The sequence below is a fragment of the Seriola dumerili genome, unplaced genomic scaffold (genome assembly GCF_002260705.1).
Source record: "Seriola dumerili isolate Sdu_G_001 unplaced genomic scaffold, Sdu_1.0 BDQW01000052.1, whole genome shotgun sequence".
In the NCBI taxonomy this organism is placed as follows: Eukaryota; Metazoa; Chordata; class Actinopteri; order Carangiformes; family Carangidae; genus Seriola; species Seriola dumerili.
The window spans coordinates 187,108-209,217 of record NW_019174307.1 but is presented as its reverse complement, the minus strand read 5'-3'; the positions used below and the strand labels follow the sequence as shown (position 1 = coordinate 209,217).

General features: G+C 40.1%; 1 protein-coding gene across 1 annotated transcript; it reads right to left on the bottom strand.

The window, feature by feature from the left end:
• Positions 1 to 7,414: 7,414 nt before the first annotated feature.
• Positions 7,415 to 21,076, bottom strand: LOC111218788 (high affinity cGMP-specific 3',5'-cyclic phosphodiesterase 9A-like). Its single transcript, XM_022741261.1, has 14 exons — positions 20,989 to 21,076; positions 18,728 to 18,889; positions 18,584 to 18,635; positions 18,342 to 18,444; positions 16,389 to 16,531; positions 16,219 to 16,278; positions 10,996 to 11,173; positions 10,031 to 10,153; positions 8,863 to 8,955; positions 8,712 to 8,779; positions 8,512 to 8,614; positions 8,025 to 8,129; positions 7,685 to 7,831; positions 7,415 to 7,603 (listed from the first exon to the last, which is right to left on the bottom strand). Exons 1-14 carry the CDS (start codon positions 21,074 to 21,076, stop codon positions 7,415 to 7,417), a joined length of 1,614 nt encoding a protein of 537 aa, XP_022596982.1.
• Between the last annotated feature and the right edge of the window lie 1,034 nt (positions 21,077 to 22,110).

Here is a 22,110-nt window from a genome sequence, read left to right as displayed (position 1 = left end):
CTCCCATCCCTCAAGAATGGGTTGCCAAATCTTATGAAAAACATTTTCTTTGGTGACCATATCAAAGTGTTTTGAGGTGAAGCACATTCTTTAGCTCTTTGTCCTACATGTATATATGCAGCCTAGGGCAAAATGAGGCGTTTCTTAATTCATTTTAGTATATAATACGTTTTCAATCAGCTTGAGTAAGTGCATTTAGAGATTTTCTGAGCTCTATAAATCAGTGGTCTTATCTACAAGTATAAAAACTAGAACCAGTCATTTGAAAGCATTTTGCAAAGTAGTTAGTTTCAAGTTAGTTTCTGTGTGAGGCACAGATAAGATAAACCTCAGTCATCTGCTCAATTTGCACAATCTGTGGTGACCTAAACTGCAAAAGGGCACTGTACCAAAATAAGATTATTGATTATTTTAAAAACTACATTCACTGAAACCATTAAATGTATTTATGTAAGAGGGTATGGGTGTAAAACATTTGGGGTTCAATTATCACTATTTATTCATATTTTTTGAAATTTTTGAAATGGGACCTGCATAGTGACACTGAGATCACATATAAAGTCACAGAAGGAATTTTGTATTTGTTCATTCAAATTGTTGCCATTCCTCACCTTAGTATCATTTTGTGTGTTCCCTGTCAACCAGTCACTGAGTGTTACTGAAACTCCTGTTTAGGATTTGAGAAGCAGAAAGCAGATAAAACAAGCTGCTAAGTTTCTGTCAGGAAGGTCAAGTAGAAAGAAATCTACAATACAGCAACTGTATGACTCAGGGTTTTAGGCTTGCAGTCCAAACTGAAACTAAACTCGTGCAGGTTTAGGTTCACTGATTTAAACTCAGCTGTACATTTTATTTTTAATTTTATTTTTATTCCAGAAACCATAGAATAATTCATTTAGGTACTTTGCATCTGTAATTCCTTCTCTTTATGTGAAATATGAATGATGGATAAACTCCATTCAGCAGCTTCATTTTCAGGGTCCTATCATCTATGCTGGCCCATTGTCACACTGTGATGGCTTACTGGGACACATGGGCAGAGCAGTGAATGTTAATGTGAATGTTAGTTAAAACGTGTGATTTTCACAAATACACAGTAACTAAACCAGCCCAGGACCAAAAGATGAGTTCTGCTTTTAGCACCTTCTTCTATATATGTCTCTCTCTCTTTTGTTTTACACACGTTCTATTGTACACACAAATACTTGTGTATACTGTGTCCTGTTATGTCACAGTCATGGTGTTTATTTTGTCTCATATGCACAGATAAATACATCTAAGGCTCCACACACATACTGTACACATGCCGCTGCTCTGTCTGCACACATTCTGACTTAAAAGCACAGGTGAAACTAATTTCATTAACAATGACTGTGAATGTTTCATGTCGTCAGTTACACCTGTGCTTCTCCTGCTTTGCCATGTCTGCTGTGGAAAAGAAAAGGCTCTGTTGGTGCTGCAGCTGTTGCAGCAGCTCCCTCTCTGCGGGCAGGGTGAAGGAGTTTGGAGCCTTCTCTTCTTTCAGTCAGATGCGTCTCCTCTTGTGGTGATAATAAAGGGCCTAAAGCCTAAATATAGTCCAGATCTTTATTTGGCTTTATGAGTTATCTCTGCTGTGGAGGCAGATTGATGATCCTCTCACTGTAAACCTGGACAGCTATATTATCATGGTTGTAAGCCTCGGATGAACTAATGGTTCTGCCCTTTTACTCAAAATGGTGAAACTGGTCGGCTGTTGAACAACTCTTTGAGCCATTTGCTATGCTAATGCCTTTACCCTCACTTGCATTGCTAGCTGGATTTTTTAAGAACTAAACAGCCTAGCTAGCTTTTCATTCAGGCAAGAACTGAAGGCTGGAGCACCAACCCCTGACAGAGGGCCAAACACCCACTTCTCTATTGTCCTCTTGAGACACAAAAGCTCTTCTCAAGCTACTGAAAAAGCTGAAACATCATACTGAAACTTAGTGATTATATATTAAATATCTTGTAATAAATTTCCTCTTTCTAACTTGGAAACTTGGTACTAACAAGAAATTAGGTGAAACTGAAAGGGGCAAACGGGGCAAATGGATGCTGTTTAGAACAGAACTAAATGTAACTGAAAGAGGACGCTAGATAAAGAAGAGTTGCAACTATCTAAAGGAAAACCAAAATGAAAATAAAACCTAACGACTGAAAAAAAGTTTTCCAGGTGTGTGGTCAGTTCTACTTTTAATTCAACAATTAACATAAGATCAACAACTACAGGAGGTAAACTGGCGAGCTGTGGATATTGCTGCGTTTCAATTTTACTGGTAAAATCAAAATGTTCGAGTCAGAAATTTCAACTGGAACATCCCCTGAAATTATGTTCCTGGCTCGGAAATAAGGAAGGAATCTCACTAACCCCAACCTCAAAATCCAAGATGGCTGCTCTGCACATCAACAGAAGTGAAACGTGTGGTTGGTTCAATCGGTCGACATGTTGTTATGGTGTTTGTATGTGCAAAATACCGAACAATGTGTTTTTACCAACTGGTATTGCTAACAATAACAACAAGTAGCACCCACAATTACAAGCTTTCAACTTCCTGTACTAACACGCAGTCAAATCTGGTGTCACGTCATTACCAGCCCTAACTCTGACAGTAACTTCAATGCAACATATTAACCGGGCTGAATGACAGGCTGGCCACGCTTTTATACTCTCTGTCTTAAACTGCATCCGGTTGATTGGTGGACTGGACTGGGTGTAACTCCAATCAGGACTCATCGTACAAGGAAAATGGAGCTGTCTCCTGCAGCTGCAGCCAATCACGCCTCAGGGACCACACATCTGAATTAGTATACACACTGTTTTATGTTTTTATCATTTTCTCTATGATGACAGAGCTGTTGGAGCACTTTGTCCCTACTTTTCCATAAATGGCAGTAAAAGTAAAATGTATTCATAGTGTTATTTTCCATAACCATTTATGGTACAAGATAATTGGTAAAGCTTTCTAAACTTCACATAAATATCAAAGCCAGACCATTAAGGGCTTTAGAAAAACAGCGCGCCCTGCTGGTTTGACAGGTCTCTCACAGGTCAGTGTTGCCTGACAGGTTTTAGAAACCACAGAAATTTGATAGCAGCCATTATTCATTTGTTTGTTTTTTTATTTGTTATAAACTGTTAATTATGTATTGATTATGTATTAATGTGCATAAATTACTAAGAAATAACAGTCAAGTAAAACCAGTATAATGGCAAGTTGTTGTAGTATAATTACTGGGAGTTACTGTAAGATGCTGGGTAATTACAGAGTTAAATTGAAGCAATTGAAGCTATAGCATTAATATCCCTTATTACACTGTGAAATTGGCTGTTGGCAGGTAATACCAAGTCTCATATTTTAACCAACAGCATGTCAACACTTTTGTTGCCCGAAATACAGTAAATGCAGCAGTCAGCTTCCTCCACACAGCCAAGTACTTTCAGTGTAATGAACCTGGTGTATTTGTAAATTCCACACTCTGACCTTCCAATAAGAGTGGTAGCCACTGTAACAGCTGTTCACCTAAAGTGAACGGTAGCTGTGGCAACTGCTGGAAATGTCACTGTAGTAAACCCATAATTAACTTTCCAAGTCTAACATCTCCTGTCACTTTTGTGCTGATGATTCACAGCTTTACCTCACTCTAAAATCTAGGGATTCAAGGACATTTAAGGCTGAATGGCAACTAACTAAACTAAATATGTGCTGTATATATCCTGCCATAATCAGATTAATCACACTGCATTTCTCACACACTTTCCTTATGCATTTCTTGCAGAAAATACACGAAGATTAGTACATTTACTTCATGTGGCAGTTTATCTCAGATAGTAATTAAAGACAGAATTACAGCGTCTTTCACTCTGCAGAAAGTAATAATTCAAAATTATGTAAAGTGAATGAGTCAATGGCAACACCACAAGTGGAGTATACAATCAGTTGTCAGGTCATTAGGTACACCTAGCTAAAACTGTAACTGAGTAAACTGTATTGTTATTCTGATGGTTGTTTGTGTTATTTTGTCCACCCTTTTCTTTTCAATTATACTAACTAGAACACCTCTCAGAATAATGCAATCCAGTTCAACAGCAGCACAAACTACACCCTGTAAAAATACAGCTGACTCAACACCTCTCAGTTTCAGTAAAAACTGAAGATTAAAACCTTCATGAAGGAGGATTTATTGCAGGACTGGTGTATTACACTGCATTGGTTTTTGCCATGTGAACCTAATTAACTGGTAACTGAGTACTACAAGGACTGGGTGCAATGATATAATATGAAGATCGCAGGGCCTCTCTTACAAACACCACACTGTTGTGTAGTTAACAAACTCACTAACATGAGAGATTCAGTGACTCAGGTTTGTGTTGGAGTCCAAAGTTACAGCAAACAGGAATGTCAAAATGGCAAAGACTAAACACACACACAGAGAGTTGTATTAAAGCTGACTTGAATTATTGTCATTGAATCTTTTGTTGCTTATCATTGAATTCAGTACTCTGAATATATTGCAGGTAACACAATGACTATGCATGACTACCTCACACAAGCCAATGTCAAATAACCCGAACTATCACTTTAAAATGTCGAGCTTTACAGCAGAAATAAACATGTTTTGTCGAGGATCTTCTTCAGAAGGACCAGTAAATCTTCTGAGTCACCTCAACACTTCAACTTTTAGCTACTTTCAAGAAGAAATGTCCAACACTTAAGCAAATATTCAAAGTGAAAAATACAACAGCAGTCCAGAGCAATCCTTTTGATTTTACTGTAGTATGCAAATACAGTAAATCCCAGGCTGGGTTCATGAACACAGACACTGGCCAAGGGTGAAACTCTCTTCACCTTATATACCCTGTTGATTGCCTCGTCCTGGCATGGTTGAAACTTAAATGTCATTAATCACTGTCCATATCAAAGAGCTGTTCGCCGTGGGGATTTCTCACTGCCATTGCCTGGCGCCTCGGGGAGCCTTTGATGTTCACATTTTGTACATTAAAAAAAAGAAGCTCAGTGTAAGTTCAGTCTTGTCTTTTCCTCAGTCCTTATGAATTCTTCTTCACATCCTTCCTTGCCCTCATGATATCTTGGTTGAGAAGTGGGAAAGGAGATTATTTTGACTTTTCAACCACAACCCTTGTGATGAAAACAGACCAGAGATCATAAAGCTATATTATTTGATAAATATAATATTTAAAGTAAGGTGGGTAAAGCTACAGAGATGAAAACCAAATTTGACAGACCTAACACACAATAATAGAAGAGAGTAAGAAATCAGGGTGTCAGGTGATGCATGCATATGATTCTGGTTATTGCTTTACATGGAAATAACATTGTTTAAGTTGAATGGACCAGGATTATGGTATTTGTCACTTTTTCAATATTACAGTCACAACTAACACCATCACTGTTCTATTTTCTTTCATTTATTTTATTTAAATTTAATGAAGGGACAATGTGCAATGGCATTGATCATTTACAAGAAATGAAAACATGGTTGCACCAGATTTAGCAAAACGCTAATTTCCATCTGTAGTCCCACGTTTAACAAACTGACACTCTACAATAAGAGTAAGCACTAGACAGCACAAAATACAGTATCAGGACACAATAACCATAACATACTCAGTGCATATTTCAAGGTGCAATATGAGAGAGTCAATAGCTACATTTAAAGTGACAAAGTTAGCAGCACTTGTGTCCACAAGGGTAACTTCAAACACCTACCTAAGATCAGTGCTGACATGACTGATATTTTAGATTGTGAGGGAGTCCATTCCACTCTTTGGTGGCCTTATAAGAGAAGGCTGATTGGGACACTGCAGTCACCCCTGGAGACAGTCCTTGGGGCTCTGCCCAACATCTCAGAACGAGGATGCACAAAATTTCTCAATTTGATTATTTGGTCAAACAAATGTCAGAAAATACTGAAAAATGACCATCAGAACTTTTTCCTGATCCAAGATCAATTGACTTGATCAGCTGACTTATAATTTCTGGTCTCGTTAATATTGCCCAGCCACAGATGAAGTGTGTGTGTCATAGTGAGCTGTACAAGGTTGAGTCACAACAGTCAGAGTCTCTGCAGACTTCACACACTCTCCACCTGAACACACTGACTTCATTTGTTCCTGAAGGAGCGACTGTCATCTTCAACTGCTCAACATCATTTTCAGTTTTTTGTCATCGCTCCGACTCCTCAGCTTGTTCTGTAGTGAGATACGGCAACATGTTCCTCATGGAGCTCATGGAAGGCGTGTACAGACCCATCAGGGTGCTGCTCAGCGCACCCATATATCTGCGAGCTCTGCAGCTCTGGTGGAACTGTTGCTGCTGCTGTTGCTGCCGCTGCTACTTTTGCTGCTGCTTCTGTTGCTACTGCTGCTGCTGTTGCTGCTGTTGCTGCTGCTGCTGCTGCTGCTGTTGCTGCTGCTGCTGCTGCTGCTGCTGCTGCTGCTGTTGCTGCTGTTGCTGCTGCTGCTGCTGCTGCTGCTGCTGCTGCTGTTGCTGCTGTTGCTGCTGCTGCTTCTGCTGCTCCTGCTGCTGCTGCTGCTGCTTACTGTTCTTGCTGTTTGCTGCTTATTTGTTGTTCGGTTTGCCTGTTGCCTGCTACTGTTCCTGCTGCTGCTGCTGCTGCTGTTGCTGCTGTTGCTGTTGTTGTTGCTGCTGCTGCTGCTACTGTTGCTGTTGCTTCTGTTGCTGTTGCTGCCGCTGCTACTTTTGCTGCTGCTTCTGTTGCTGTTGCTGCTGCTGCTGCTTCTCTTGCTGCTGCTGCTGCATGTGTACTGTCAAGACTTTTTAATCCACAAAAGGCCAAAAGGTTGAAAAAGAGACATTGGTGGAACATATTTCAGTGTGAAAGCTGGACCGAATCAGTTTTGGGTTTGTCAATAAAACTTCAGATTTTTGAGTGTATTATTCAAATTTTCTCCATGACAACTGAGTAGCTCCATCTGCTGAATTTGTGAGTTATGGGCAAAAACGTGTTTAGTGAGGTCACTGCAACCTTGTCCATCAAAATCTAATCAGTTCATCCTTGAGTCTACGTGAACGTTTGTACCAAATTAAAAGGGATTCCCAGGAGGAGTTCTCAAGATATTGTGTTCACAATGCCAAAACCATGTTTTGTGAGGTCACCATGGCATAAATACAATATTTTATTATTGAAACTTTTTATTGTGAGGTCCAGTACCAGCAGATAACATCACATACAGCATGCACCAAAACTACAGCACAAACTGCTCAGAACAGCATACAGAACTTACATAAACAAGTCAAGTCCATGTTCTGTTGGTTCAAATTCATTTCAATCGATATAAAGTTATATAATCTTTAGATAAGATGATCGGGGTTGGCTGTGTTCAGTTCTTTAATATGTCGTCCACCACAGTTCAGTGTGTGTCTGGTCTGGAGGACTCAGCCTCTGTGTGGCTGTCAGCTGAGCTCTGAGCTCCCACAGACGAGTCCTTGCTCTTTGCTGCGTTCTCACTCTGAGCTCGGTTCTGCTTCTCCCTCTCCAGAGCCTTCTCCATCTCTGTGTAGTAGTCCAGAGCCTTCCGCACTGGGTCGATGATGTGATGCTGCAGAATTGATACATGATAAATAAACTCTCTCTCAGCCTTGATTTACTACGTGTCTCTGAGTGACATCACAAATATTACCTCCAGGCAGGGGAAGAGGTTGGCCAGTTCGATGAAGAGAGGCAGGAGGACAAATCTGATGAAGCCTGTCTGGGATGAAGGTTTGGTTACTTTGTCCCGATCCATGAAGGGGGTCACTGGAAGACCCTCAAGCTTCTCCACATCACTCTGAGGACAGATAGATGGAGCAGCTGGAATTAAAGGTTATAGGACCAACATCTGTAACTTCTGACTTTGCTTTGTTAAAAAATATTGCTACTAGACACATTACAATAAATATTACATACAGTAAATACAGATCATGGCAGGAAAAATGAAATAACCCATCATATTGTTGAAACTAATATTCAGGCATCAGTACCTGGTTGTAGAACTCCTGTAGAAGACAGTCCAGCCAGGGCTCAGCCACCTCCATGGGCCGCGCCTCGTTGGATATATCACTCACTTTGATCAGGATCATCATCAGCTGCAGACACAAGAAGGTGTCACAAAACATCTTAATCAGTTAACTAGTACCAGGAGGAGACAACCAGTGGCGATCCTAGACTCTGAGGGCAAAGAAGCCCATCAAAGCCCATGGAAGAACCCCAAAAGCCACACGGTTTTACAATGTCATAAAGATAAAGTTATAAAGATACATATTACAGCATGACCTTATCCATTTAAGCATAGGACACAACTTCCACTACTGCTCCTACTAAAGGTTATTACAATAAGGTCCTTTCATTAATTCAATACAAAGATACAAATACAAAAGAAGAACATGAAAACATGAAATTCTTCACACATGTGCCCACTCATCATAATGCCACAGTGTCATGCTGGGTTTACGTGTGCAGTCCTCTTACCACATCTTTGTGGTCCTTGTTGGTGAAGTCAAAAACAGGCAGGATGGATTTGAACTTATTGAGAATCTCATTGTGTCTTGTCATGTCAGTGGCCAAAATGCATCTGCAATTACAACAGAATAAAATGCAAACTGCATAATGTTGAGTTATTGTAACATTAGAAAATGTGCAGGCTGAGAGAATGAGAGAGAGGATCTCACTTGATGATTCCCTCTCTGATCCGTTTGTACTGATCCATGGACAGATTTCTAAAGACGTTGTTCTCTGTCTGCATAACAGAAAATACCTCCGTCATTTTGACATTCTTCTAAATGGATGTTTCATTCACAGACGCTATGTTTTCATCCTCACCTTCTCCAGTATCTCAAAAGCTACAGCGCAGTGATGGTTCTCCAGGGGAGAGATGTCGTTGTAGCGAAGAGCGAGTTCAGTCCGAGCGTTTATCTGAAAGATACTCAGAGATTATTTCTGATGAGAATTAAATAGAGTTGATGCTGAAGCAGTTCAATGTGCACTGGTATATTATAATTACATAAATTGAGAATTCAGTAATTTAAATGATGAATATTCAGATGAAATGAATAAGATGATATAATGAGGTGTCTGAAAATGGGAGTGGACAGCAAACAGGTCAAATGCAACAGTATGCTGTACATAAAGTAAACAAGTTTCAGTACAGTGTGTTTTAGCTGATATAACTGGCCAGATATATAAGTAGTAGTATTTTATTCAGTCATTACAAATAATGCAGTACATTTAAACAATATATACAGTAAAAACAAAGTCAGCAGTCTATGTATTAAGTACTTACTGAAAAGGAAAATTACTCATATTTTAAATGAAAGCTAGTATAAATGAATGAATGTTCCATAATTTAACCCCATCAATAGAAACACATCTCCTTTTAATCTCTTTTTTTATCTTTTTGCACAATAAATTTACAAATATCCTCTCTGATCATATTTGCTTTTCCGTATTGAAAACAACTTTTGTACTCAGCGTGGAAGTGACTGAACATTATTTGAATTATTTTATAATAATATAGTAAATCCTTACATTTCATAGCATGGGAATTTAGAAAGAATGGATTACAGTGATTATCTTATTAAGAACACGTATGGCTCATTTTTGTAAGGAGACTATTTTATATTTGTTTGAAAGGTCGGCCCCCACACTTCCACATTACATCGTTACAATGTTTGTCCACTAGAGGGCATAAGATAGAACACATCTCGGTCAGACTTATTTCATAACTAAAGTTAAAGGACAGGTTTACATTTGTTCACTTGTATCTCACTACAATACTCCTCTCCTTTACAAGCATTACTGGTCAGTGCATGTATTCCTCCTGTCTATATCAGCTGTGAAAAGATCCTTTTACAGTTATTTCAATAAAAGTCCTTGTTCTGTGTGGAGCTAATATGAGGCTTCAGCAGTCTGAGAGACAAAGTCAAATGTCAAATCCCTGCTTTGTGTTGCTGCTCGGCCTGTGGAAAAATAAACAGGGGATTTCTTTTACCTGATAGGCGTTGTTGTATCCTGTGTGGTCCAGGTCGTGGCAAACTGCAGAGGTCAGCATGATCAGCAGGTCGATGGTGTCCATCTTACTCCTCAGGTCAGTCAGCCAGATCAAACCGTACATCTGTTCACAGATGTAGAAACAGGGAAGGGCAGAATGGGAAATGGAGATGTTCTGTTGTACATAACTCAGAAAAAGAAAGTTGGTATCTTCTCTAGGATAAAGCTACATCCATCATTTTTTTTTGGTCCAGGTGGAGGAAGTGGAACAAGCCATAAACACAATGTTTACATATTATCACCGTATAAAGTTATCATGTTAGCATGTTAGCAAACAATGTAATGAATGCAATTCCAACAATTCACTCTCCTCTCAGCTCTGTATTGATCTCCACTAAATCCTGAAGGAAATGTCTGAACCTCTCTCACAGCTAAATGCTCCAGTATGTTCACCAGCTACATTCTTTGTCTGTCTGCTCTTTGGGTCCGGCATTGACCACAGGGTTTTACTTTGAAAACAGCTGGAAACAGCTGGAAATGAGGTTGTGAGTAGTGAGTGATTCAATCAGTAGGTCTTGTGGTTGTGGGCCATAAAACACAATCAATGCGCTGAAACATCTGATGCATTGTTATTGATTATAGCTGCTGTGAAGAATTGAACATTTGTGCATCAGAAACATGTGAAAAATGCCTCAGATGAGATTTCAACCACCAGGTGTCCTCCTTCATGGATGTGTTGAGACGACTGCTGAGCGTCCAGAGGCAGTGAGTCATCTGTCTGCCCTGAGGGCTAAATGTCCTTCACCAATTAGCCTTCAAGGTGATGGCATAATTGCCCCATTTCATAATTACGGACACAATTGGGCTCTCTATGATTTGCCCTGATAAGACTTCACTCAAACACACACACAGATACACACACGTACACACACCCACACACACACTCACACTCACACTCACACTTACCATCTGGGTAACACAGAAGCAGTGCTTGAAGTTGTGGAAAGGGATGTTGTTGTATCTGCGGTAGACTTCAAACAGGAACTGCTGCAGAACTTCAGGCTCGATGTTGAAGGTCGCTATGAAATCTAGATCTGTGTACATGACCTGCAGGAGCACCATGATCTCTGCGTCCTCCCACTGCCTGGACACACACGCACGCACGCACGCACGCACACAAACACACACACATAATATACTGTAAATGTATAATTAATAGATACATGTTTATCAATCTTGATGTTTTTTATTGTTCTTTTTTACTGTTATTGTTTACTTGGCTTAATTATATTTTGTTGTCATGGCAACAGTGCTTTTCAAACTTCCAACAGAACGCCTTTGATCTGCATTCTGAAGAGTCATAGAGTGTGACATCACACTCTATGATGAGCATGGATCTTTGAAGCAGCTGATTGTTCAGTCAGTAGTTTCTCTGCCACCGTGGACAGAAGCCACAACAGGAAAGCACACAAACTAAGAAGAGAAGAAGAATGGACGCCGAGCCACACAAACAGCTGGACGCCACAGTGAGCGAGGTCACATTCAGCGAGCTGATGAAGGAGAACGCTCTTCTGAAACAGCAGCTGATGGACGCTCAGCTGAAGCAGCAGATGTGTCACTGCAGACTGGCAGCTGCTCAGAGGAAGATCCTGGACCTGACAGCCCAGCTGCAAGAGAAGGAGCAACACGCCAACACAAAGGCTCCTACAGAGAGGGACGTCTCTGAGCTGACTCTGCAGCTGCAGAGGGCTCATGAGGATCTGGAGACTTGCACCACCAGACTCCAGAACATCAACAACCCTGAGGATGGAGGAGAAGAAGAGCAGCAGCAGAAGATCCAGGCTCTGAAGAAATGCATCATGGACCTCAGTGTCAAACTGCATAAGGAGCAGGTCACTGTGATGAAGAAGGCCATCAAGCTTGTTCCCTGCAGCACTCAGGACCAATCTGAGTCTGCACAAGCTCAGAAGATGGAGAAGGTCAACCTCCACCTACAGAAACTCCAGACAGAGCTGCTACAGCAGGCCCTGAGTCTGAGGACTGCTGCCAAAGACAAGAAAGGTCGGTCTAAGTTCCAGTGGTTCAGAACCCACAGGGACCAGGAGCAGCAGACGGACCAGGACGTCAGAGAGGAGGCTGCAGGACGCCAGAAGACACAAGCTCATCTCAGTGAGATCCAGCTGCTCAGAGAAAAGCTGGCTGCTGAAGAGGCCCTGAGGTCACAGGCGGAGACAGTGGCCCTGCAAATGAAGATGGAGCTGCAGAAGAAGACCTTTGCTGCGCAAGAGGCTCAATCACAAGTGGACCAGCTGAAGAAAGATCTGCTGAGGACCACAGAGGAAGCTTGGGAGGAGACAAGAAAACTAAAGGCCTCCTACGTGTCTCAGCTGGAGCATCTGAGAAAGGTGAACGCTGAAGCTGCTGCCTCCCAGAACAAAGCAGAGGAGCGGCTGCAGCTCGGTCTGGAACAGTGGCAGGAGGAGAGAGCTTCTCTCCAGGCATCAGCCCAGAAGCTCCAGAACATCCTGAGGGAGAAGCAGCAGGAGTGGGTGGAGCAGGAGAGCGACATGGCCGCCAGGCTGGACGCTCTGGAGAGCCGCATCAAGGCCAAGAAGAGGAACCGCTGGCTGTCCAGGCTCTTCGGACACTCTATCTCCAAATGAGGGACATCTTTATTGGAGGGGGGTCTTGTGTTTGTCTCGTAACCCACATGCATGACAACCAGGAGCGTGCACGTGATACAAGCGCGCACAGAAAACTCGTTCTGGTGAGGACGGGTTTCTGCTCCGCGAGCACCAACGCAACCCTGAGAGCATGGAGTCACATCTCCATGGTCACAGGGCTGCATGTGAGCACTCACCTGCACGCACCTGGTCTTCAGTGTACGACCTGAGGCTAACCAAACACCCCCATCACCCCCTCTACCCCCCCCAATTCTCTGACTCTACCTCCACCTCTCTTCTCCTTCATCTGACTCTACTCTCCCTCTCTCCCCCTTCATCTGACTCTACTCTCCCTCTCTCCCCCTTCATCTGACTCTACCCTCCCTCTCTCCCCCTTCATCTGACTCTATCCTCCCTCTCTCCCCCTTCATCTGATTCTACCCGCTCCCTATCTCCCCCTTCCCCCTCCCTCTCTCCCCCTTTCCTCTGACTCTACCCCCCCCAACCAGTCGAGGCAGACGGCCGTCCACCATGAGCCCGGTTCTGCTCAAGGTTTCTTCCTGTTACAGGGAGTTGTTCCTTGCCGCCGTCGCTCACTTCTTGCTCATGGTGGAATTGTTGGGTCTGATTTCTTTTATAATTTTCTCTCCATGTAAATTAAATCTATTTGGAGTAAACTTGAAAAAAACATCCAGTCATCTCTGTGTTGTTTCATCGCTGCTGTAGTGAGATCATGTTTGAGAGATGATGAAGGAAAGTGAGGTGACGCCTGTTTGTGTAAAGACATTTGAAGAACGTTTTCAAGGTTGTTTTGTCAGAAATCTCCCTTCCTCTCATCAATGGGATGATTTCCAGTCTTGTAAAGTAGCTACTTCAGCGTTTACTGAAGTCAGTGCAACATGTTCAAATGAAGAGTTTTTAAATGGACTTTGGTCCAGATGTCCTGCAAGTGGTCAAACAGAGAGGTCTCAGCTGTCAGCTGAGGATGATGCCTTATCAACAACTTATTACAGTATGGCTGCGTTCAAAGGTGCAGATAGTTTTCTATTGTCTACTTCCTCCAAATGAAAACCATTTCCAAAACTGGACTTTTCCAAAAAGCCGTCCAGACTGGTAAAATCTAAAACCAGCAGTCCAGATCAAGCTAGTGAGGAGAACGTGAGTCAAAATAAAACTACAATCACCTCCTCATGGGTGCCTGCCTCCTCCACTCAGACTAGTTTCAGGTTACATCCCTGTTTATCCAGAGTCATAGAAAATATGAACCATTTGTGTGAAATTTTCTCATAATTGCAGTGAAGTCTTGAGTAATGGCTAAAAAGTGTTTTCTGAGGTCACATTGACTTTGACCTTTGACCTTTGACCACCAAAATCTAATGACTTCGTCCTTGAGTCCAAGTGGACATTTGTGTCAAGTTAGAAGAAGCTCCATCAAGGTGTTACTAAGATATGGTGTCTGTGAGAATGGGACGGACATACGGCGCTGAGGCATTAAAAATCACACACCTGCGTGCACAGGTGTATTTCCTGTTTCACTAATTGTTACTGAGGTAAATGTGACAGTAAATCATGACATTAATTTCAGGTGATATCACCCTGCTGAAGAACACTCCCTATGAACCGATGACAGTTTGCTCCTGAACTGGGAGCAGAAACAAGCAGGTGTTCTCTGTGAACACATCTGTCAGTGCATTAAGTGAAGCAGTGTTTCTATTTCCTTCAGTCCTTAACAAACACTCTGTTTGTCAGCTTTTAAAAAGCAGTGAGAGGAGCTGGATCTGTTCTCTGGTCGGTTGTTGATGTCTCTGCTCTGCGGCTCGGAGTCAGACTGAGGGGGAACTATATTTATTAATATTTACATCAATACATAAAGAGGAGCAGTGATCATTTCTACAATCTCATCAGTCCGTCATAATACACACACACACACACACACACACACACACACACACACACACACAGCACACACACACATGCACACATACACACACGGCGCGCGCACACACACACACACAACACACACACACACACAATCACACATCACACTGTCCCCGTTGCTGCAAATACTCACCCGCAAACTAAATCTACAGTATATTAATCAACATCTGAGAGTAATCCCAGACAAATTCATTTTAAAAATGTTTGAACGAAACCATAGGTCTGAGGTTTTTATTTTTTCTATTTTATAAATATTTTTTCTCCATTTCCACACAGGATCTGTGGAGCTCAGCCAGAGTGACCATCAGGTTCTCGGTCTCCTCTCTTACAAACGTCCTTCTCCCTGATTGCTCAGTTTGGCCTGGTGACCAGCTGGAGTCGCGGTCGTTCCAAACTTCTTCCATGTCAGAACGTTGGAGGTCACTGTCCCCTGTGGAACCTTCAGTGCAGCAGAAATGTTTTTGGATTCTTCCCCTGATCTGAGCCTCGACACAATCCTGGCTCTGAGCTCTGCAGCTGTTCCTTCCTCCTCATGGTTTCTGCTCTGATCTGCATTGTCAGCTGTGAGACCTGATATAGACAGGTGTGTGTCTGTCCACACCACGTCTAATCAGCTGAGTTTACCACAGGTGGACTCCAGTCAAGGTGGAGAAACATCTCAGAGATGCTCAGGAGAAATGTAGGAGGAACCCGAGCCAAACTTCAAGTGTCTGAATACATATGTCAGTGTGATATTTCAGTGTTTCCTTTTTAATAAATTTATGGGATATGGGGGAGACTGATAAGGGGAAAATGTTTTTTTATTTTTCATTTTTAGCATAAGGCTAACAGGGGCAACATAACAAAGTGTATAAACAGTATATGTCTTCAGTAGGAATGATTGTCCTGGGACTGAGTGCCACAGAGTGTTGAAGTCAGAAAGTGCTGAGATGCAGGTTAATACATTGTTGGTTTTGGTCTTTTTTATTGGATTATGGGTCTTGTTGACACTAACAACAATGTAGAATAATGCCAGCCTCGTCCTTTAAAATACTCGTATGCCAACATGGCAAAAAGAAAAGAAAGCATATTAGGCTTTCAAATGGATCTTATAATTTACTGTGATTACGTGACGCCACGAGCTTCTCTTCTTGTTTTGCACATAACCTCATATCTGTCCACCTCCATCATTGTGGGTTTGCTTTAAAAGCTTTTGGACAAATAAAATGATGACCGAGCCCCATTGAATGCGGCATGTGCTTTCTCCCCGTGAAGCCCACTTCAAACATGGTGGGTTGATTAAGCCTTTTATGAAGACCTTCTTTTGATTCGCGAGCCCTCGGCAGACCTATTCATATTGAGATGAGTGTGTCAATCAGAAGAAAAGGGTGAGGGCTCCTGTCCTCGTCAGAGATGCATCAGAGGTGCTTGTATGCCATGACTGTCATTAGCCGACCGTCCGTCTCATTGTCCGTACACCGAGGAAACAGGTGCACTGGGTGTTTGTTAGTGATCACACATGTGCACAGACACCCAGCCCATCACACTGATGATGATTATCATGATGATGCTGCTGCAGGTAGATTCTTACTGTTCAGATTCAACTTACCAGTTATCAAAGGTTGGGGTTTTAAGGTACTGCCTCACTTCTTCTGATACCTCCAGAGAGCTGCAGGGTGACAACATACTCATTAATGATAACTAGATGTTCAAAGGACAACAGTATAAGTATAAGTATAACAGTTCTTTATGGTCCGTTTGTGTTGTGTGTGAACATACCTCATTTGAAGAAACTTTTCCCGGACGTGCTCACACTCCTCCCTGGTTTTCCGCAGGGTTCTCTTGTGGTAGAAGGGGGAGGGCTTGTGTGTTCCCTCAGACAGGTCTTTAAACAGGCCAAGCCAACTCAGATGCTCCACACTCTGAAAAAGAATGGGGAAAAAAATCCAGTCAGCTGAGGACGGAGGTTAAATCCCCAGAATGAGCCATCACAATTTAGGTCATGCATTACAAAATATTTTCATTATTATTAGTGGCTCAATATTTACTGTACCAATGAGAAAAAGGGTCTCACTACAAAACAGTAGACTGTAAAAATAATTCATGTGTTTAAATTTAAATCTTAAGTTCAAGCTGCTGAAAAAGAAAAACTTTGTTTCAGCTCAAAAAGTTATGTTATACATGTTTAATTAGTGATCATTTGTTGTTTACACTTGATTCTCTGGGTTAAACAACTATATTACACCATCCATTCAAGAAACATTGCTTTATCTTGTCAAACAAACATGCAGTTCTACATTATTTCAACTTACAATTTCACGTTAAAATAATTAACAATAATCATACCAATTGCCATTTTGAGTTCTGTCTATTCACATTTTTAAGGCAGCAATTGAACTTAAGTTTTCAAATGAAGTTAACTAATGTTTTTAATAGTTATATTCCTAAGCTAATTTAGTAGACACCAAGAATGAAATGATTAACACTGAAAATGGCCATAATATGTCCTCTTTAAATACTTGACCCACACATATGCGGGACGGAAGATCCAGTGCTTAAAGCACCACCTCTGGCGGTCATCCAGGATTCATAGAGCTGTAGTTATATTCGTAACTTTCTTTTTGTTTCTTTAAAAATTTCATTCAATGAGTTGAGTGAACTTTCAGCAGTTCATTCATTCAACTCATCATAAAGTCAACACTCTAAGTTGAATTAACTTGAAATAGTAAATGTCAGATCACCAAACTCATTGGGATAACATCACCTGGGAGCCAAGAACGTCTGTGCAAAAGTTAAGTTCATGCCATTAATCTATCAATTACATGTTAAAATAATTTACAGGATATCTGATGTATGAATATCTGAAAACTGCACTGATTATTCTGAACAAGCTGTAAACACAACATATGACATATTATCACCAAATAAAGTTCATATGCCTAATATGTCATGGAAAGTTGCCTCTTTATGAGATCCAGAAGACCTGAAGCAACATTAGCATCCTTCATCTTTCACTTGATGCTAACCACAAAGTAATACAGCTTCCTGCTGTGGCCAGTGTTGGGAAACCTATTACTATTACTTTACTTTAACCTTTTCCTTTTGAAATGTAATAGGTTCCGGATTACTAATTAACCTGTTAAAAATGTAATAAATAATGTAAGTAATGTAGCTGTTTTAATTATTTTATCAAAGTAATGTAACTTATTACATTTGATTACTTTTTGATTACTTTCTATTACCATTGATTTAGTTTAATCAACATTTTCATTAGTAACTGTAATTCAATTGCATTTTTTTTCCTCAGTAACTGTAATAGATTGCATTTACATTTTGTTTGTAATGACGTAATCCCGTAACATGTAACTAGTTACTCCCCAACACTGGCTGCGGCTGAAAACAAAGTTGATGAAAACTGAATTTCAGGCCGCAAACAAAAACAAGGAGCTAAAAGAACAGAAAAAAGCATTTTAGTGCAGAGGAGAAGTCCAGAGTTTATTGATAATTGTCATTGGGTTCATAACTATGAGTAAACCCTTTTTACTTTAGTCATTTGAACAATTATGAATATATTGAAATATTGATACGTACAGCTTTAAATTTATATACTTTATATAAAACGAACAAACAGCAAACTGTTGGTGTGATTATGCCATTGTATGTGTGTATATTATAAGTTCTATGTTCTTTCCCCAAATTTCATGAGCAGCTTTAAAGCCACAGAAAACTTACCTCTAGTTTTATCTGGAATGAATCCACCTGTTTCTTCATCTCATACACCACTGCAGGAGTCTCTCCAGCCTCGATCAGGATTTTCTTCTCCAGGCCCTGCAGTCTGAACCCACGCACCATCAGTGATGGCTCCAGACATCATTTTCTTTATTTTTAACTGTTTGTTTACTTTTTCATATTTCATATTTAATATTAAATCCATTTAGTACATCTTTTTTTCACTTACTTCCCACCCTGCCTACCTTTTTTCCATGGATGAGAGGTCAAACCCGAGTGCACCAGCAAGCTCCGCACCTGAAATGACAAGCCAGAAAAGAAAGAGACTGCCAACAGTTTTTTAAATAAATCCAAGCCGTCTGACTCCCATGGTGCTAAGTTAAAGATACCTAACGGCTCACTGTTGCAGTCGGCGGCCACCACCTCCAGCTTGTAGCAGGAGTTTGGGCTGTTTGGCTCTAGACCTGGGGAGATGTTGATGATGTTGCCTTTGGGGTTGTACAGCTTCAGGATGTCGTGGGGTCCGGCCTCCGCTGCAGAGCGGAAAAGATCTAAAAGAACGGATCAGTATTCAGTTCGCACTATGTCCTGAGAAAATATGTTACAATGTTTATAGTCACCTTCTGAGGAAGACCATGTGGTGTGGTTAAAAGCCTTAAAAAAAACTAGGCTTTTCGTCAATCTTTTAGGTAACACTTTTTATAAAAGGTTATAAGTTGTAACTAATCACTTTATCAATTGTTACTAAATCCTTTTCTGAAGCTTTATAGATCAATTGTACCATTTTTATAATTAAACCATGAATAAGAACGACTTGAGTTACCAAACTGTGAAAACAAATCCTCACAGATGAACATGAACTATATTAAATCTAGTTAAGTTACTTTTGGGTTTTTTGTTTTTTTTGTAATCCATCAAGCATTTGTTAATGGATTTTCAAAAAATGGAACTGCAGGATAAACGTCAGCCAAAAGGGTTTTTCACAACCTGGCAACCAGTAGTGGAATGTATCTCAGTACAGTTACAAGTTTCGTCTTTTCAAATTAAGATTTTACATACAAAATATGTAAAGAGCATATAAAAGATGATGCTACCCAACATATATACAATTAGAGATGAAATAATTAATTTATTAATCAATAAATCAATTGACAGAAAATGAATTACATTCTAAAAAGTCAGTCATGGAGCCTTTTATAATTACTAAATTGCATTGCATTGTTGAAGGATAAAATTCAGTGACTTAGTTAAACTTAAACATAATTCTAATGAGCTGTGGTGACACAATACTGTTAGTACTTATTACAACTTATAATATTAACTAATTTCAACTCCATTTTCTTTGTTCATTGATTTAAAAAAAATGAAATACAAGGTGTGGTAACACCTCAACAACCTGCAGCTTAAGAAAACACGTGCAAACAGACAAAACACAAACAAATTCAGAAAACATCTGCATCGATTTGACAACACATGTGATGCAAATACTCACAATACAACCAAATACAGAAACATGCTGCAAGTATAGCACAGACAACAATTGGAGGTCTTTGTAGGAGACACTAAAAAGTGATGAACCCAGCTGGGATGCACTTGCATGGATGTATTATGTGCACTTGTTGTTCATTGCTTATAACTTCAAAAGCTTCAAAGTGAACAATAATTTTGAATTTCTGAAGTTTTACAAACCAAACAATTTATCATGAATTTAGAAAATTATCAGCAGTTATGAAAACAATCATTAATATTTAAACAGTTAGCTCCACCTCGACCTTCAACAGTCAAATACTGTTTAGACAGAAATGCATGATGCATAATAATCTAATAACAGTATAACAGTCTCAGGGTTTTTTTTTACTGTATTGAGTGCACTTTTACTTTTGATAATTTTTTTGCTACTTTAAGAACATTTTCCTGATTTTACATGGTTTCCTTTTTTAAATAAGTACTTAGTAACACTAGTTTTTGGTATTAACAAGATCAGATTTCTTCTTCCACCATTGCTGGCAACTCCAAATTTATTCTTAATGATGGCTTATAACTGATATGAATATAAAGCCTTAGTAAATGATTTATCATCAATAAAAAACACATTAGTTACCTTTTATAGAAGGTGACTAGATACTTTAAGTTTTTTAGGGCTGCCAAAGAGGCACTCCAGTCTGTGCTCATTAACACTGGGACAGATAAAAATACATGCAAAAGTATAACACACACACACACACACAGACACACACACAGACACACACACACACACACACACACACACACACACACACACACACACACACACACACACACACACTACATTGATTATATTATGTAAACAAAAGCTGCTTGCAATAAGACCTTCAGAATGGTCAGCTGTCAGTGGCAGCTGCATGGCTGTCTGCAGCCCAGACAACCTCCACAACACTTAACACAATTCTTTCATCTGTTTGTATAAATCTGATCCATGCATTTTTCAGTTATGTTTTCTTGTTTGCAAAAAATTATGTATTTTTCACTTGTAACTGATTAATACTCTATATGAGAATTATCATATTTTAATAACATGATATGGGTACACTTACACATACTACACATACCTTACAATACTTTTCAAACATGCAGTACATCCGTGAACTTATATGTAATGTTCTGCTCCTACCTTTGACATCCTGGGCAGGACAATCCACTGGGAACTCAGCCTGCTCTGGTCTCCCATTCACTGTGAAGTAGATGATTTTTGTTGCCATGTCATGAATTTACAAGCACTGATGTTGTGGTGTGCACGACTGATCTGTCTGTCTCACCTTGTTATTTCCCCGGTAAACACTCCACCCCCTTGTTATTATTCTCTCCACCTCCTCTTCTGCCCCTCCTTCCCTGTACTTCCTTTGTGCAGTAACGTTTTCCGAAAGAAGAGTAGAAATAATTTATTTAGTGTAACACCCACTTGTTATTTGTTTTATTTGTATATCTTGCTCTGAAGCTCATTTTCACCATTTAAAAAGGAAAGTCTTAATAAGGGATTTTTCCTCACGTAAACTATTATCTATATCTCATAATTATTATATTAATTCATAGTTATGACATTATATCTATAAGTTATAATAATCACGTTCACACAAAACATTCAATGAGAAAAAAAAGACTGAATCTAAGTTAAAGAGAATATCAACGGGACCAAGAACAAGACTTAAGAGTCTTAATTGATTCTCAAATACCAAAAATATTTGTGTTTATATGCCAATAGATACATGGTTCCTCGGCCCATGTCTGGCCCACATACAGCGATGCCATCAGCCAACACTGCAGTATAAAAGCCAGAATCAGCCAAGATTTGGAAGTATATGGGCCAGATTTAGGCTGGGGACCCAAGCATAAATTGGGACAAAAACCTTCACCAGAAATATTTTGCCATGAGGGACATCACAATAGCACAAAAAACAAAAACCAACATCATTAAAATTTTCTACATAAAATAAAAAAGCAAAGTAAGTATATAAAAAATTAAATTGAAAGGCTATACACATTATAAATTACAATATCTTAGGAGATATGCATGATGAGTGCATTGTGAACAGGTCACAGAATATAATGTATGCAGAAAATTATGTCATAATTAAGAGACACTAATAATCAAGGCACTTAATAATGCATAAAACACAAAAACCTGCATTAACTGAACACTTTTTATTTAGGTTCAGACTAGTTGCATTGCCTGTTGCTGTTAAAAGCACCCTCATCCTCCGCGCCTGCAGATGGCGCTGTAGATGTCGCACGGCTC